General features: G+C 44.7%; 1 protein-coding gene across 2 annotated transcripts; it reads right to left on the bottom strand.

Moving 5' to 3' along the window:
• Window positions 1-49: 49 nt before the first annotated feature.
• On the bottom strand, window positions 50-18,518 carry JMJD4 (jumonji domain containing 4). 2 transcript variants are annotated; one of them, XM_043975372.1, is made up of 7 exons: window positions 18,351-18,516; window positions 17,407-17,952; window positions 14,991-15,156; window positions 11,341-11,466; window positions 10,075-10,342; window positions 5,000-5,146; window positions 50-475 (listed from the first exon to the last, which is right to left on the bottom strand). In XM_043975372.1, the coding sequence occupies exons 2-7, from the start codon at window positions 17,672-17,674 to the stop codon at window positions 170-172; spliced, it is 1,281 nt and encodes a 426-aa protein (XP_043831307.1). In that variant the 5' UTR covers window positions 17,675-17,952; window positions 18,351-18,516; the 3' UTR covers window positions 50-169. The 2 variants fall into 2 exon arrangements, with proteins under 2 accessions (XP_043831307.1, XP_043831308.1); XM_043975373.1 differs by lacking the exon at window positions 11,341-11,466 and having other exon boundaries at window positions 10,075-10,325; window positions 14,995-15,156; window positions 18,351-18,518.
• Window positions 18,519-18,683: the final 165 nt, after the last annotated feature.

Raw genomic sequence — 18,683 nt, forward strand, 5'->3', positions numbered from 1 at the left:
CACAGATGAAGAAGTTGAATGACCTCCCCAAGGTCACACAGGTAGAGCTAGATTTGAATTCTCAGTGATTCCCAAGTTCAAGATTACCTTCAGGAAAAGGTGGACTGTGAATATTTATGGATACCCATTCACAGTTCTCTCTACTTAATTAAAAAGCAGTGAAGCATAACTAGAGGGAAGAAGCATTTATTATTTCTTTCAGGTGGCTGAACAAGTCCTCTGGGGCTGGTGAAAGTGCATCGGTTTCTAGTTTCTGGAAATATGGGTTTGTGATCAAGGATGCTAGCACATCAGCAATTCGACTTAAATCAAAAGTTGCATGGTGGGGGCCCAGCCCAGGGCTGTCACTGCAAATATTTTTCAAGGCTTTGGTCTCAGGAACCTTTTCTAGGAGAGAAATTCTCTTTTCTGCTATGATTTTGAGGAAGTTATAAAACTCTTTGTAGTCAATTCCAGTGCATGATTTCATGATCACCTGAAGATCAGAAAGAAAAGGAAAGTATTATGAGATTTTGCTTTAAATGACACTTTCCAAAGCACTTTCTTCACTCAATAAATATTTCCTGTGCCCCCTCTGACCATGTACCCAGTCTTTGTTTGGGAATCTCTTGGATAGAAGCAGTTTAAGAAATGGTTTTTGCTCTCAAGCAGCTCACAGTCCAGCAGGAGAAAACTGACATAAAAATGTCCAAAGTTGAACAATGCAACAACAAAAACCATGTAACATCCTATGGCAATATTTGATTAAATGCCAAACAAGAAACAAAAATAATAGGTTGTCTTAAGAGTTCAGAGGAGGGACCAAGGGAGGGAGGTATCAGTGTTCTATTGGTTAGGGAAGGCCTGACAAAGGAGGTGGGGTTTGAGCTGGGCCTAGAAGAATAGCTAAGATTTGGAGAGGCGGGGCAGCTAGGTGGCACAGTGGATAAAGCACTGGCCCTGGATTCAGGAGTACCTGAGTTCAAATCCTGCCTCAGACACTTGACACTTACTAGCTGTATGACTGTGGGCAAGTCACTTAACCCTCATTGCCGCCCCCCCCCCCCCCCCGACACAATTTGGAGAGGCAGAGAAGAGAAAATGAGTGATATGGGGGCAGTAATGTACATGTGGTATATGTGTAGGGCAATGAGTAACCTTTGGGTAGAGTGGAGGGTTTGATCACAAGACAGTCTGGCGCCATATTGTGGAGGGCCTCAAATGCCAGGATGTGGATGTAAAGGACAAAAGCTAAAGCAGGAGTCTTAAAAGTCATCTGGTATAGGTAGGATTCTAACGTGGGGTCTATGAACCCAGATTTCGGGGGGGGGTGTCTATGAACTTGGATGGGAAAATATGACAACTTTATTTCAATATAATGGTATACTTTGTATCTGATTTCATATATTTGAAAACACTGTTCTCCAAAATGGATCCATGGCTTCAACCAGGCTGCCAGGGGGTTAGTCGTCTTAAGCAAAAAAGGTTAAGAAGCTCTTATGGAGGGTAACTGCCTCATCTGACAGAGGAAACTAAGGCCCAGAGTGTGAGGAAAGGAACTTCCTAAGGTCAAATGACGACTTGGTGATAGTTTCCCTGCCATCTAGTCCAGAGCTCTTTAATAGCATGGCCTTGGCCAGCACAGCTCTCCTAACTCTTCCCCGACTTAGTCTTTGCCTATGTGTCTGCTCCAACACACTTCAATCAGGTCTGCCACCACCATGCCTGGGCTTTAGAGGCTTCTGATTTCCCAAGCTATATTGGCCTGAACATAAAAAATAATAATAATAACTTTTTCTCAATGTGCCAAAGAGCAGGCTGGGGATTTTACTGAGAAACTAAAGTGAAAATAGCAAAGCCAAGAGGGGGGAAACAGTAGACTGAATTTATAAAGCACAGATCCTTGAACTCAAGGCCTGCCTGGTTAGCACAGTTTATTAGGCACTTGGCCCCATTCCCATTTATCTCTTTAATCCTGTTGGGGTTGGATGAAAGACAAAGTTATTAAGACTCCTTGCTTCTAGTGAATGGTTTGGTTTTCCCCCAACTGCTAGGCATTTCTGCTAGATTCTTGGCCTGGGGGCAAATTTCAGATGCTTTTAGGAATGCTGGCCTTCCCAAGCCAGGCCCACCTTATGATCTAGTAAAATAGTCAGTTCAATCCAAGCTACCAAACATTAAGCACCCCTTGGAGGTAAGCACAAGGACTATGCTAGTTCTATGGGGAAACTCAAAATGCTCAAGGGACCTGTGATCTCATTTGTCTGGTTGTTTCCCCCAATGATGCCACTTATAACCCAACCTGTGAGACTCTTGACCGTGTCCTCCCCTTAAGCTCACAATTTACTCAATGTGCTGGAGTTGTTGATTCCTCCGGACATTATTAGGGTGCCAGTGGGGAGCTTTGGTGTCCACTTGTGGCCATGTGACTAACCCATTTTCCTAGGATCCATTTCCTTAATGATATTGTTTACTCCTGATTTTCTTTGAAGTTACTCATTAGTTACATGGCAAAAACTATTCATTCACACCAACAACGCATCGCGCCATTGTCCTTGGTGTGAAATTTCATTTCAATTCTTCAGAAAGTGCTGCATTCCATTCCTTGCTGTCATGCACCAACACTTGGAGGATGCTGGTATTCGACAGGTGGGCTGCTGTGATGAAGGCAAGACTGGAGTCACTAAGATGCTTCACAATTTCACAAACAATCTAATCTAGCTCATTCTCCTCTTAAACTGTGGCCCTAATATGCTGTCTATCATCATTATCTGTCCCGAGTATACATGCAAATGGACACACGGTATAGTTTGTTCATGTCTGGGCATGTCATCCACATGGTTTTTCCTGATACAAACAACAGCAGTGTCACCCACAAGCAGCATGTGGACCACCACACATCCACAGCCAATCCTTTTGCAACTTGGACTCTGTACTGGACCACATCTGTGAATGCCTGTGGTGACTGAGGCTTATGATTAGAGCTTATTTCTGCTATTAGGTCATTCAAAATATCTTAAATGATTTCTACCATGTGGATAGGAGACAAGTTGCTGGAAGAGAGAGTTGAAGGTGTTCTCTTGTTCTATTTAATTAAATGCCTTTTCACAATCAACAAACACAGTAGGATCTTGTGTTGACTTGCCCAGGGTCACACAGCTAGTAAGTGTGAAGTGTCTGAGGCTGGATTTGAAGGGCCGGTGCTTTATCCATTGTGCCACCTGGCTGCCCCAAGATCTTGTGTTTTTTATATCTTTTAGTTAATTATAAAACGGAAAAAATGTGACCTACAGTTGACTATCTCTTGTGAAAGCCTGCTTGCCCAATACTAATACACTCACTAAGGATGCTCTCAGTTTGTGTAGCCATGACTCTAATAAAGACTTTGCACAGATACAAAAGTAGACATATGGTTACTGATGGTTTTTCTGTCACCCTCATTTGGGTATTAATCCCGTCTTAGATTTTTCCCCCACACCTTTGATCTTTCCCTCCTTCAGATACCTTACCTACCACTCTCTCAACAATCTCTTAAGCCTCAGGATGACTTGACTTAACTGGTCTTCAAGCCAAGCTTTCAAGCATGGTTTTCTCTGCTTTACAAGATAAAATTGTTAACAATTGGCTACAAGATTTAACAAAGAAGTTTAAGGTGCCTTTGGTCCCCATTTCTCTCTGCTTGGCAAGCAGGTCAAAGGCTCTTCTGGTCTTGTTATGGTAGTTGATTTATATTGCTTAAATTTCTGCATGAAGTTATCACAACTGGTGTCCATGCCATTTCTCTTGTTCATTTCCCAACTTTGATTATCAATTGGTTGGTTGAATAGTTCAGAATAAAGTTGTGTCAGTGGCATGCCATATCTTTTTCTCATTATTCTTCCATCTTTTTAGTAACTATGATATTTGCTCTGACAAGTTGGTGGTCTTATTATACACAGAAAACTGTGGAATAGTGCCTTCATCAATAGCAAGTCTTTTCCTGTCTGTTAAAACAGAATAAATTCCACTTTTTATGCTGTTATTTGGTTCTTGCCATGTCTAGAGACTACTGATTCTTTTCTCAAAGAGAATGTTCATAATAGAAAGATGTAAAGGTTCTGAGTGGACTTGGTGTTTGGTCTCTTTCAACCCTTTTTTTTCTGAACCATGCTTTCTAACCTATTTTTTTTTTTTACCATCCTTGCTTTTTCTCACATTTGCAATGAAGTCACTGAGTATCAGAATTCAGAATTCCTATACCTCTTCATTCTCTGCAACTGATGCTCATATATAAGCTATTTTTGTGGTTTTGAAAATACTTGAGTACTATGATCTGTCAAACATTCACGAAATAATGCTTCTTGTAGCCTTGGGGTACATGACAAAGCAAACTGCCAACTCCTATCTTTGTCCCCCGAGGAGTACCCATGAGTCATCCTTCCATTTAGCTGCAATTTCTCTTTGTCTTCCAGTTACGTTTACAGTGAGAATGTCAATATTGTTATGATTCTACTCCTCTAGCAACATGCCAACTAGCTGGTCACTGGAGAATGCCCAGAGTCAAATGGAAGTTTCTAGACTATCTTTAAAAGTATGTGATTCTTAACACTTCTGGCCCCTTTTGCTGCTACTCTGCTACTAACACTGAGGAAACAGAAGGGGGCTATACAGGACTGAAGGTCATTTTGTGTGTTTCTTTGTTGGGACAAAGACTTCATCAACCAGTGATGATGAGTTTCTCCATACTTAGCTAGGCTGGTCCTCAGAAAACAGGCTCAGTCTGTGGTCAGAACCCAGAGTAACTGTCATGCTTCAGAGAAGAGCTTTGTGGGGGGCCCCATCAATACAAAGATTTAACAAAAACCCCCACACTACCTTACATACAGTCCCTGTCTTACGTAGGGGCCCCTCTTTGCAGGAAGCCGGGAACACACAACCAGATATTCTCTAGGGCTCTGGTTGTCTCCCTAGCCCAACTCTAGCTTTCCACCATGGCTTGAGACAAGAAGCCACAACTATGATGACTGTGTTCCCATCCTACCTGGCAGTGCTGATGCCAGTCTTCCATCGTCTCCCTCCACTCACAGATCTCCTGCTGCACGGCATCCAGCTCAGCCTGCAGGAAGTGCCACATGGTAGCTACATTGCAGCCATTCATCCAGTTGTGATTAATGGAGATGGTATCATCCTGCAAGAGTGAGTCACATAGAACTGAGTTAAAATGAGTGGCCAGAGGATCTCCGAATGGCCAGCAGAGGCTATCAAAAAGGGACATTTTGAGAGCGTTAACAGAGGCCAGAGGCATTTAGTCACCAGATAATAGCCCCACTGGAGGTTTTCCCAAATCTCATTCCTGCCAAGATAAGGAAAAGAGGCCAAGGATGGTGGTATATGCCTGCAGCTTCTTCTGCTGGGGAGGCTGAGGAGGGTCCAGTTGGGGACCTGGGAACTGAAATGGGATAAGACAGAGTGGATATCTATGTAAAGTCTGTCACCAGACAGTGAGCCCCTGGGTATGGAGGGTCAAGAGGCTGCTGAAGGAGGGGCAAACGAGTCCAGGTCAGAAAATCAGAGGATGTTAAAGCTTCCATGCCCATCAGTATTGGGACTGAGTCCCTGGGAGTCTGCTCCACTTCCAGTCTGGTTGAGAAGGGAAGACCCCATCTCAAAAAAGGAAACAAAAGAAAAGGTAGAAGGCCAAAGGCCCGATGTGTCTTCTTACTGGCCTGGAGGAGCCTAGGCAAATGTAAAGACCCCAGAGAGGCAGATACCAGCTCACAGCTTGGTAGGGAACCAGGACTAGGGCAGAATCTGAACCCAGGGTTTCCTCGGTTCTAAGCCCAGTGCTATTCCAAGCAACTCTTCCTTGGCAGCTTTCATCCATGTGACCAGATGTGTCCTTTGGGGCCAGACAGAACACACCTAAAGCTTGTTTCCACACGAGAGCCCTTCCAATACCTGAAGACTTGTGATGTTGTCACTAAACCCTCTCCTCCCTTCTTCCAAACATCTCCAGTCCCTTCAACTAATGCTCATGTGGCGCAATTTCGAGGCCTTTCGCCATCTTGTTGCCTTCCCCTAGATACTCTTTGGTTTCTAAGCATCTTTGCTATAACATGGCCCTGAGAACTGAATCAGCACACTCCTGAGGGGGTTTAACCAGGACAGAGTACAGTGGCATTATCACTTCAACGTCAGCAGTAGATAGAATGCCAGGATGAGTCAGGAAGACCAGGGTTCAAATCCAGCCACACACCCTTACTAGTTGTGTGACCCCATGCAAGTCGCTTCACCCTCTTTACCTCAGAGTTCCCTCATGTGTAAAATGAGCTATAGAAGGAAATGACAAATCACTCCAGTATCTTTGCCAAGCAAACCCCAAATAGAGTCATGATGAGTCAGAAATGCCTGAAAAATGAGCAATAACATCCTTCTAGAGAGAATACTGTTTAACGTAGTCTAACAACTCAATGGCTTCTGTGGCTGCTAGGTCACACTGCTGACTAATATTGAGCTTGCAATCCACTAACTACCCTCCTGTCATCCACCACCATTTAAAGAAAACAAAACAGTTGCCACATAGACACTGGACTCGAAGCTGAATTTTTTGAACTCAAGTATAAGGCATTTATCTCTATGAAAATTTCATCTTATCAATGCTTTGTTGAAATATAGATCTACTGGAGCATTCTGCACGAGCTCTCTTGTATTTCTTCTTCTTCAGTCACTACCCATTGGCTAATGTTAAAATTGAAGTTACGTTCGGTGGCCGATGGTTTGTGGATTCCACTTGATCTTTTTTTTTTCTTCAACCTGATACCACATTAGTCTTTTTCTAGGTTCCGAGGACTGCTCTCATGGGGGTTATGCAAATCACATCCATCAGTTCTTCCAGTACCTTGGGACATATTTGTTTGGGTCCAGTGACTTAGAATTCAAGGTTTTTATGTGTTCCTTGCTATAATTTCCCAACTTAGTTTTCCTTTCTACTCTTAGTCATTTTTATTCTCTCTGTTCTAAAGCTTTCCTTGGTATGGACGCCAGAAGCAAATTAAGTCAAGTAGTTCTGTCAGCTTTTTGATAGGCTACTCAAGTCTCATCCACCACAAGTAGCAGCCCTCTCTCTTCTTGATCCTTCTTTTTTCCCTCCCTGCAATACAGATTTTCAAAAATCCCTTGTTGTTATTTTCAGCTTTCCTAAGCAGTCTCTGCTTCCTCTAAGCTTTCCTTGATTCTTGTAGGCCTGTGCCACGGTTTTGGATTTCTTACCCCATCTGTCTTTGCATCAGTCTTCTGAATACATGCCTATTAAAAAGAATCTAAGTTGCTCTATGATTTCGATGTGCATTCATTGTTCTCTTTAGGTGACTGTCTCTTTGCCTTATTATAACTGTTCTTTTTCTGACTTCCGGATGTCATTCTTGAGAACTTCTATCGCTCCTGGCTTGACCTCTCCCAGAGAATTTTAGTAGAAGCCAGATTTGTTTACATGCCTCTATTTAAAAATTGTCCCTTTTTACTGTTGCACAAAGGGAGGAAATACATATCTCAGTATCCTTGTTGTTGCTCTTGTTTTCTTGTTGTCCTCTCCTTTGCCTAGGAAGATGCTGACCACCTACTGTTAAAGGTAACCATGCCCTGGCCTCAGTCTGGTTTTTATGACATGATGCCTCAATCTACACAGTATGGAAAAATCTGGACCAAACTGATATCCTGACACTTTCCTATGTAAAGCTTTTTCTTCCTGTCTGCTGTTTTAAAGATGTTTGCATTTGCTGAAGAGAAACTCAATGGAAATTCAAAAAGAAGTTTACCCCAGGTGCTTTTAATTGCTTAATAAAGTTCTGAAAAAATCTCACCTGCTAACATAAAGAAGTGATTTCATTCCATGAAAGACACTACCTATCTTTCTTCTGAATCCTTTAAAATCTGGTCTCCCCAAATTCAGGGCACATGTCAGCCCATGCCTGGTTTTCCTTTCCTTATCTGTCATGAACTCTAAGATGAAAAGGTCACTGTTTGCTTCCTCCCTGCCTCTGCTACCAAAGTTCCTTCTATTTCACTCATCAAGTTCCTCTTTCTTGATGAGAAGCACATCCAGAGTAGTGCTTTTTCCATTTTTATGGCATAAAATTATCACTGAGCAATCTCATAAATCGTTAGTAGTTCTGCTTTTGGCCGAGAGCTTCAGCAGAAGTCTGGATTTCTTAAGCCTCCTATCTCTACTGTGTATCATGCCTTTCTGTGCCTGAATCCTATGCCTGATGTCATCTAGTTCTCCCTTCTGTCTAGGTGGTCAATAGTGTACAGACACGACAATACTGCCTGTTGAAATTCACCCAAATGTTCTCTACAAGGTGCCCCTCCCTGGTTCCTGGATTTTCTCATGTGATAGTATCTTCATATGGGATGCTTCTCAGTTTCTACTTTAAGGCCTTTCTTTTGAATAAAACATACCATTCTGGGTCCACATTCTACCCGCGGGTACCAGCCTACCAAGTCCCAGTGGTATCTGTGAGGTCATATTTGCCTCCTCCTATGAGGATCTTTCATTCACCTTTTTTTAAACTCATTCCATGTGCATTTGTACATAGGCATCCAAGGTCAGGGCTCTTACTGCTGGCTCCCTTCTTTGGTTTTTCCCTCCTCTAGATTTCTTGACATCTCTACTGCTACTCTCCTACCTACACTGTGGATTTGCTCACTGGTATTTAACTTGGTAGACATACAAACCCCACCTCTCCTTTTCAGCTTAAGGACCTTCCAATGAAATTTACAAGGTAAGAGATGAATACATTCTTACCAGCCCTTCTTGGGTATGCTTCAACCCTGGTCAAGAGCCTGTCACTCCTGTATCTGAACATCTGACAAGCTTCATGCTGGCATTGTCTTTTCAAATATATCTCATCTCCTCAACTTGACTGTAAGCTCCTGGAGGGAAAGCACCATGCCTGCTATTGCTTTGTTTCAGTGTCATCTAGCACAGGGCCAGGCACCCAGTAAGCCCTGAAATGTCACTTCAGACACTTGTTAGCTGAGTGACCCAGGGCAAGTCAGCCTCTCTCTCCAGGCCTAAGTTTCTTATCTACAGGTTACTGACCTCTAAGTTCTTTTCCTGCTCTAAATCTTATGATCTATGATCCCATGAAATGCTTATTTAAGATCAAACACTACATGTACATGGGAAAAAATAAAATATTGTTTAAAAAAGCAAAAAAAAAAAAAACCCACCATAAAATCAAACACATCTGGAGGATTTACATGCAAGATATTTTGCACATGAAACAGCCAGTACTTTCCATACATTATCTTCTCATCTGATCCTCACAGTCACCCTCTGAGGTAGGGAGGCAGGTACTATGGGCATTGTTATTTCCATGTCAAGGGTGGATCTCAACCAAGGTCCCCTCCATCTCTTGAGGTAAATGAACAAAACCCATTCATTCTCTTGGGCTAAATTCAACTCCATGACCATCTGTTAAACACTGCTATGTGGGGGTCTCTGGGCTTGGCGCTGAGGATGCAAAGACAAAAAATGATGAAGATCCTACCTTTACGTAGTTCAGAATAATAGTAACTCATATTTCTGTAGCATTTAAGGTTTCACACGGGTCACGTTGGTTCCTTCCAAAACTCTGTAAAGTAGGCAGTGTGAGCATGATCATCCCTACTCTTACAGGCGAGTAAAGTGAAACTCAGAGGGATGAAGTAACTTCTCACAGTCACAGAGCTAGTGAGTGCTGAGCGAGGGTCCAGTACGGGGAATACAATATATACACGTAATCCTAATAGCTAACATCCACATAGTGCTTACAATGTGCCAGGAACTGTGCTGCACATTTGATCCTCACGGCAACGCTGGGAAGCAGGTTTACAATTGAGGAAACTGAGGTAAACAGAGATGACGCAGGGTCACACAGCTAATGAGTGTCTCAGGCTGAATTTGAACTCAGGTCTTCTTGACTCCAGGTCCAGTGCTAAGACAGAATGTCGTAAGTGCAAAGGAAAAATCCTGACAAGGTGTTAGGAGAAATCTGTGGTGGAAGAGATGGTTTTTAATCTGGAGTGAGAAAAACAAGGGAGGCTTAATGGAGAAGGTGGGGCCCTGGGTCTTACCAGATTGTAAACCTGATGGTGCCATCCGCTGGGGACAAAGATCATCTCCCCTGCTTCCTGGATGATTTCAATGGGCGGACAGCATTTGGGGTACTCTGGGTACACACTGGTGTCAAGGAGGGCAGAGGAAGTAACGTCGTAGGGCAGGTTCCCATGATGGTCCCGCAAGCTCTCTTCTTGCCCTGGGGGGTAGAGGAGCCATCTCTTCCTCCCACAGACGTTGACAGACCAGCTATAGGAGTGGAAGACATCTGCGTGGAAAGGAGTCCTGTGGAGTGAGCCAATGAGCTGCACAGTGAATTTTGTTCAGTTAAAAACAATTTCCTGTGACATAAAATGCAGAAAGTTGAGGCCCATCTTTTATATCCATAAAACCTTTTCCCCTCTGCTGCTGTGCCTTCCCTAGCCTTTCTGCTTTTCCTAAATCCTAAGTGTCCTTCATCCCTGGTTCCTGAAGAATCTGGGCCTGGTCTTTGGGAATCATTGGTCTGCATGTAACTTCTTGGGATCCCAGCTCCTCACCCTCTCACAACCCGTCCAAAGGTCATTGTCTTTACGCTCAAAGTTCTATCACCTTGTACTCTTTACTAAAATTCCCTGATTCCTGGCCTCTGACTTAAGGGGGAGGAAAGGAGAGGAAGGCAGCTTCCTGACAGATTACAGAGGGTAGTGAAATGTTGATATAAAGAATAAAGACTTTGGGGGCACCTAGGTGGCACAGTGGATAAAGCACTGGCCCTGGATTCAGGAGGACCTGAGTTCAAATCCAGCCTCAGATACGTGACATTTACTAGCTGTGTGACCCTGGGCAAGTCACTTAACCTTCATTGCTCCCCCCCCCCCCAAAAAAAAATAAAGACTTGATTACGTAGGTATGAGGAAGCCATTGAAACTTACTGATGAAGAGAGTGATGATGAAAAGCAGTATTTTAGGAGAAATACACTGGTTCTCTGATGCCTCCCCAGGCACTTTAGTGATTTCAGGTTGTAAGGGCTAACCCAGCAGAGGACAGGTTAGAGTAGCTGTGGCCACATTGGGAAGGCTTGGACTACAGGCTAGAGTCAGACTGGGTCTGCTTTCTGAGGACCAGCCAAGCAAGGAAGCAAGGGGCCATCTCTGCTAAGTCAGTCACTGCCCATGGCAACCCAGGAGCTTGCTGGTGGAGCACAGAGTGGACCGGAAGGAGCCAAGCCTGAAGTACCCCAGAAAGCTGAAGACAAGGCCCCGCCACCCTGTCCCGCCAAGGGTCCCAAACCCAGCTTTACCATGATCCTTTTGGCCCCATGTAAACAAAACGATAATCGTCCACTGCCAGTTCATCCCAGTACTCGTTCAGCCAATCGGACGAGAAATACACGGGCGTGGTGTACACCTGGTGGTCTGGGAAACTCCTTGAAAGAGAAAAGACGGAGTGACTGAAAACACAAGAGGAGGTCACCCCCTGAGCCTCCGCAGGCTTTTGCGCCCATCTTTACTTGGGTAAGTTTCCCTAAACGCAGGAGCCGTCCCCGACTCCTCACTCTTTCTCGTGCCCCAGATCCCATCCAATGCCAAGCCTTGTTGACCCCACCTCAGCAGCATCTCTCCCAGTGAGCTCACTGAGCTGCCATTCCTTCAGCCCATCCCCTCTCACTGGGAACACCGGGATGGGCTCACATTGGCCCCCAGCCTCCCAAGTGAGATTCCTGATCACATCTGACCATGTCACTCCCTTCCTTAAGTTCTTTTTTTTTTTTTAATTTATTATTTATTTATATTTTTTATGGGGCAATGAAGGTTAAATGACTTGCCCAGGGTCACACAGCTAGTAAATGTCAAGCGTCTGAGGTCAGATTTGAACTCAGGTCCTCCTGAATCCAGGGCCGGTGCTTTATTCACTATGCCACCTAGCTGCCCCCCCCCCCCTTCCTTAAGTTCTAGTGGCTCCCTATGGCTGTGAGGAGCAAATGCAAACTCTTGGTTGGCACTGAATCCAATCTACTTTAGTAGGCTCTTGTTACACATGCTTCCCCTTCACACAAGCTAGTCCAGCCAGATTGGCCTTGCTGCTCCCTACAGGTGCCATCCCCTCCCCGACCTGCGTGATTCCCCCCCTGCCTGGACAGTGCCTCATTTCTACCTCCTAGCATCCCTAGTTTCCTTCAAGGCCTGGTTCATGCAGCACCTCCTACACAGAGGTCTTTCCTGATACCCCAGGGGCTTAGTCTTATTTTGGAGGACTTATCCCAGTCCTCCAAATGACTTTGCATGCAGGTCATTTCCCCAACAGAATAGAAGCTTGGGGGTTTAAGGGATCACTCATCCCACTGCCACATAAAATAACTGGCAAAAAACCACTCTAGCCCTGGCATCTTTTTTAGGTGAGAATATCAAAGAATGGCATGAAACTAGGTACAAAAAACCTTCTTGATTAATGTGGAAGGAGTGAAAGCCATTGGAAGAAATGACATGAAATGACGCTATAGGGGGAGTATATTGGGACTGGCTGATGGGGAGACCCAGTCATGCCTTGTGGGCCTTGCTATGGAAAGCTGGGGAAGTGCCTCAGTTTCCTCATCTCCAAAGAGAGAGAGAAAGTTGGACCAGATGGCCCGTGAAGTCCCCTCTCATGCTGACATATTGTAATTCTGAGTCAAGACTGTGTGTGAATTTGCTTTGCTTGACTGTGCATATTTGTTATGAAGGTTTTCTTTTTGTTCAGTGGGGTAGGGGGATGTGGGAGGGAGAGAAAGGAAATGCTTATTAATAGAAAAAATGAAATTAAGAAAAGAAGTAAAGCAGAGGGGCAGCTAGATGGCGCAATGGATAGAGCACCGGCCCTGGAGTCAGGAGTACCTGAGTTCAAATCCGGCCTCAGACACTTAACACTTACTAGCTGTGTGACCCTGGGCAAGTCACTTAACCCCAATTGCCTCACTTAAAAAAAAGAAGTAAAGCAGAGTGAGAAGTGGAAGGACAGAGGATAACAGGAAAGGAAAGTTTTGTCCTTCAAGATCTTAGAGATGGAAATTCTAGATCTTAGAGATGGAAATTTCTGTTTAAGTTTAATGTGCGGCCATTTCTGCGGGTGGCTATGGTAGGTGAACAGAGGGAGAAGTAAGTCGTAGTGATGGAGGGGATGCCAGCACATTTGAAAGGACGTCATCTGGAATGCTGAAGTTCTGAAAGTTGGGAAAAGGTATTGGGATAGAGAGGAATAAAATGTGAGCTAGCTACTGGACACTCTGGGAAAAAAAATAGAGGAAGACTATATGCTAGAGACCAGTATGTGACAAGAATCCAGACAAATCAACAAAGACAGTTGGGTATAAAGATGAACAATAGAGAGCTGGTGCGTCTAGGAGGCAGAGCTGAACATAGACAATTACTACAGGCAGAAAGTAAATTGCTTTAAGAAATACAAAGTACAGTGGGAGGGATCACTTCAGGCCACTAGCATCAGGGAAGGCTTCAGGAATTGGCATTTGAATTGGGCCTTAAAAGACTGACCAATGGACAGTACGAACTCTGGTATGTGAAGGCTCTTTCATGAATTCTGATTGGACCGCTCAAGTCCCTTCTGAAACCTCTCTCCTCTGAACTTCTCTTGCACATACTGATTCTTTTGTTTTAAAACTATTTATTTATTTTTGAGCATTCATTAAAAATATTTTGAGTTTGAAATTCTCTCCCTCTCTCCCATCCCTTCCCCAACCATCAAGAAGGTAAGAACTGTAGCTGCACATTCTATTTAAATCAGCATTTAACAAAGGCTGTCTTGGAGTGACTGTTAGTCATCTTGTTACACTTACATATTTCTTTCATGACATCTCCAAATTGTTTCAATAGTTTAGGGTGTAATTCACCTGGGTCATTTAGCAGTCAGGTGCTTTTCTGTTATTATCATTTCCCTTCATCTTGGCCTTCAATGAATCATAAATTGTCAGTGTAATGATTGGAATGACGCCACCTACTGGAGACTTGCTGTGGGAAAGCTCCACCATGAGGAAAATGCCTCAGAGGCATTGTGGCTTTTCCTTGGAGTCAGGAAATGACGTTTGCTCATGGGTGCTGTCTATCAAGGCTACCAGCCAATCAACTTGAGGAGCCTCCTATGGTCTGGGAGGAGACAGGAAGGAGGAAAGGGAGCCTGCGCAGAGAGCGCTGGGGCTTTTTGGCTTCCTGACTTGATGGTGGTGGTGGCAGAGGACTTCACAGGAAATTTGAGGAAAGATAGGAATGCCAGGCTGTTAGAATTCTGTTCTCAATCTTTTTCTTTCTATTTTCCAATAAACCCTTAAAAACCTAAACTCATTTTATCAGTGATTTTTAGTCAGTTTCCCCCAAAACTGGGGGAACAGATTAGAATCCACATTTAGAATCTTAAATTACACATCAGAGCAGGAAGGGATTTAGCTAATCCAATGTCCTTGACTTGGGGTTCAAACAAATAAGTTTCATCATTCCTCTACTTTAGAGAAAAATGTATAATATAAAAGTTGAGACTCAATCAGGTGTTTCGATTTTAGCAAAATAAGATCTGAGAACTCCTCTCTGGGGGATATCAATGGTAGGGGTAAGGGAGGAAAGGAGTCCCATTTTCAAGTTTTTACCAGTTCACTGGCAAACTTCCTTCAGAGCCTGGGGTCACCCTCTTAGACTGCTATGGCCTCTTCTCTAAATCTCCCTTCAAAGTTGAGGTGTCTGGTGCCATTTCTCAAGAGAAGCCTTCCCTGATCCCCTTAGTTATTACTGCTTTCACTCTCCTCAGATTCCCTTTATATTCATTAAATTCTACTCATGCCTTTTGTTTTCCCCATCACAGTCAATCTCTGGTGCTGAATGAATGCTTGGTGAACTGGATTTGTCCATTTTCAGAAAACTGACAAGGGTCAAGTCAATACTTAGTGGTCCCACAACACTCTCTGCCTTTTACCTACACAGGTGCCAGTCCTTGAGGTAGAGGCATCCCTTGGGAGAAGAGTGGTTTCCCTCGATATATTCTTTCCAGTAGCTTATGTAATCCCTCAGCAGGATCTGCTCTTTTGGATTGGAGTTGTATTCCTGGACATTGCAGTTTGCAACAGGAACTACCGCGTCCCCTGAAACAAACACAGATCCTTCTTACCACCTTGCTGGAAGAGGACACTAGCTGAGAAAAACCCTTTGCATCAGCCGCTCCTACCTCCTCAGTCCTTCCCACCCTCTTCCAGAATGCCTTTCCCCCCATCTTCTACCAAACACTGTCCCCTGATGAGGAGATAGGCAGTTATGCAGAGCAAAGAATACAAGAGGAAGACCCACGTTCAAATCCTACCTCAGGCACTTACTATCTGTGTGACTCTGGGCCAGTCACTTAACCTGACTCAACTTTCCTCAAGTGTAAAATGGGGATAATATTAGCACCTACCGGGGCAACTAGGTGGCACAGTGGATAGAGCACTGGCCTTGGAGTCAGGAGGACCTGAGTTCAAATCCGGCCTCAGACACTTAACACTTACTAGCTGTGTGACCCTGGGCAAGTCACTTAACCCCAATTGCCTCATTTAAAAAAAAAAGAAAAAAAATATTAGCACCTACCTCCTGGGGTTGCTGCATGGATAAAAAGCCCTTAGGATAATGTCTGACATGTTCTAGGTGCTTAATAAATGCCTGTTTCCTTCCTACTAAAAGCTGTTCAAGAAATTCCCACCATGAGCCTATCCAAAATGAATAAATCCATGATGCTCTGTATACTTTGGACTTTGAAACCTCCTTGGTGCTTCTGCGGGGCAGCACTTTAAGTACTGTATTTTGGGGGAGGGGAGCAGGGCAATGGGGGTTAAGTGACTTGCCCAGGGTAACAAAGCTAGTGTCAAGTGTCTGAGGTAGGATTTGAACTCAGGTCCTCCTGAATCCAGGGCTGGTGTTTAAGTACTATATTAATACATGGTCCTTGGCCTGAAAGATATACTTAGGGAGAAAAAACAAATACACATATACTGATACACAACCTTTTTATTTATATTAGTCACTCAGGATCATAAGAGTAGACAGCTATGAACCATACCAACTCTGAGATAAAAGCACAGTTGAATCTCAACAGGCTATGGGGAGGACCTCTTAAAAAATCAGATTTGTGATTTCATTGGTATAAGGAACTCAAGGAAGCCCCACCTACCAATGCAGATCAGCAACTGCTTCATAAAGGTCTAGTCTGAGAGCTGCCTGGGGCTCTTAGGGATTACGTGATTTAACCAGAGTCACTCACCCAATGTGGGAAGACTGGAGGGAAGTGAGGGAATAACAGCAGGTTAAGGCCCCTAGTGTGGGAAGGTGTAAAGAATCCTAGCCCCAGGAGTCCAAATCCAGGGGTTTGAATTCCATTAAATTAATTTAGCTATGCTATGCATAAGTAGTTATGTTCCCTTAGACAAATCACTTTGAACTTTGTTTTCCCCATCTATAAGATGAATATTCCACTTGCTAGGCCTAAGTTCCCGCACATCTAGTGGAAGATTAAGTGGACTAATGGGCGTGAATGCATGTAAAGTGCTATAAAAACTCACTCTGATCTCATCTCATGGAAAGAACAACTCCCTACCTAGGGTTAGCAGTGAGCAAGTTGCAGACCAGGTTTACTGAAGGTTTCATCCCTCTGTGTTTTATTTCATATTTATTTTATTTCTCTTTTTTGGCCATTCGTTTGTATCCTCTCCTCAAAACTGTCCTGTAAACTCTCTGAAGGTAAAGACTGGATAGTTTACATCCTACTGGGTGATTCTTCAGAGGACACTTTCCTAGACCCCGCTTTAAGAAAACTAAGAAACACATAAATCAAGCTTGGCCATATCATAAAAAAGCACCAAGGAGATTAAAGCCACTGGGCTAATATAGACTGGCTGTGTCTACTGAGGTTGCAGAGTTGACGGTCTCAAGAAGGTGGAAAGGGCCCTGGACTTGGGCGTCCAGGGGCCTAGGTTCTAATCTTAGCCCTTTCGTTTACTACCTTGAGACCTTGGGCAAGTCACAATCTCTTTGGAGCCTCCTTTTTGGGCCAGACGGCCTCTTCGGTCCCTTGCAGCTCTAAATTTATGGTCCAGACACAAACGAACAGCCCTGTGAGCCTCTTTGTAAGAAGCAGCTTAACTGCAAGCTTCCTCAACTGTGTCTCCGGCTTCCTTTGTGTTGTCTGTCCCCAGGGAAGCCTTCTGTACACTCCCAGCTGTTCAGATCACAAGATACGGACAGCTTGGACTTTTAAACTGACTGTTGAAGTCTTTCTCCTCTAAGGACGATGATGCCCATCTGCCCTAATGTTATTGGCATTTGCCCTCCACACGGAACCATTTCTGGCTGAAATTTTTGCTTACCAAAATTCCGAAGAAGGTGATCAAAATTAGGTTTCCCATCCTGGGTCACCCAGTACTTCCTGCTTCCCCAGCCCTGGGTGAAGGCAGAAGAGAAAACACAGGGGAAATTTGGGAGCAGGTACCCTTTGAAAAAGTCCAAGTAAGTGAAAGATTCTGCCTTGATATAGTCCACACTCGCACCACGTTGGCAAAACCTCTCATAGGCTGGTGGTGATTCCCAATGTCTGCCCAACAACTTGCTGGCATATATGCAGGTTTCCCGATCCATTCTGACCTAGAGGCCACCTGGGCACACCAGGTATGAGGCTAGTTCCTGCTTGACCAAGAGGCCATTCTAGCCTCTATTTCTCCATCCGACTCAGCACTACGAGGACATTGTCTCCAGCCAGATTTCTGGACCTTTCTGGCTGAAGGGAGACTTGCAAGGCTTTAAACGGTGCCTGAGTATTTCCACAAACAAAGGATGTTTCCAAAGCATAAGTACGAAGGACGGGAAACCAGGAGGCGATGATGGGTCCCAGGCTGCAATGACCTCGGCTGGGGAACCTGGGCGAGGAGGGGCGGAGAGAGTTAACAAGTTAAAGGCATCTCGGAACTTCGGCTCATGGGGATATGGCTTGTTCGTATAGAGTTGGCTACATGTTGTCTCCCCTCCCCTCCCCATTCCCACCCTTTTTAGACAGTGAGCAGGGGCTTAGCCCGATGCCGGGCACACAGTAAGCGCTTAATAAGTGTTTATTGGCTGTCTGGCATCACCCAGTCCAAACGCATAGTTACTAAAAAACCAAACAAAAATAACAACAAAAATCGACCACAGGCCCAGAGAAGGGGTGAGACTTGCTCGAAGTCACACAGCAAGAGGTGTGGGCAGGGCTGGGACTCTAATCCGAGACTCGGGATTCCCAGGCCCTAGTTGTTGCTCTACACATGATTATCCCACTCACGAAAATTAAAAGTCTCCTCCAGACTCGGCGGTTCTCATCGCAATCAGTGGAAGGCGACAGTGCAAGGAGGACCCAGGATGATCACCTGGAAGCGAGTACAGCAGACAGGGTTCCCGCGCCTGCGCACGACCGCCTTTTCACTCTGCTCCCCACCGGCTGAGCTACTTCCGGGCTGGGCTTCTACGGGTCGGGAGAGGAGGGAAGCAACTAGGAACTTTGTAGCCGCGGTTGTGTGACGTAAAATCTAGCGCGACGCCGAGGACAAGAGCACTGCTGCGGCCGCGCTCCAGGCTCTTGGAATCGGGCGCACGCGCACTGCGCTCTGACTCCGCC

The sequence above is a fragment of the Dromiciops gliroides genome, chromosome 1, assembly GCF_019393635.1.
Source record: "Dromiciops gliroides isolate mDroGli1 chromosome 1, mDroGli1.pri, whole genome shotgun sequence".
In the NCBI taxonomy this organism is placed as follows: Eukaryota; Metazoa; Chordata; class Mammalia; order Microbiotheria; family Microbiotheriidae; genus Dromiciops; species Dromiciops gliroides.

Bases quoted from the DNA above. Each gene is read 5' to 3' on its own strand.
- JMJD4 (XM_043975372.1), bottom strand. From the start codon at position 17,674: ATGGATCGGGAAACCTGCATATATGCCAGCAAGTTGTTGGGCAGACAT. The intron at 5,147-10,074 runs GTAAGACCCAGG...TCACTCTTGCAG, and splicing joins ACCATCAGGTTTACAATCTG to GATGATACCATCTCCATTAA. The intron at 476-4,999 runs GTAGGATGGGAA...TCTGATCTTCAG, and splicing joins ACTGGCATCAGCACTGCCAG to GTGATCATGAAATCATGCAC.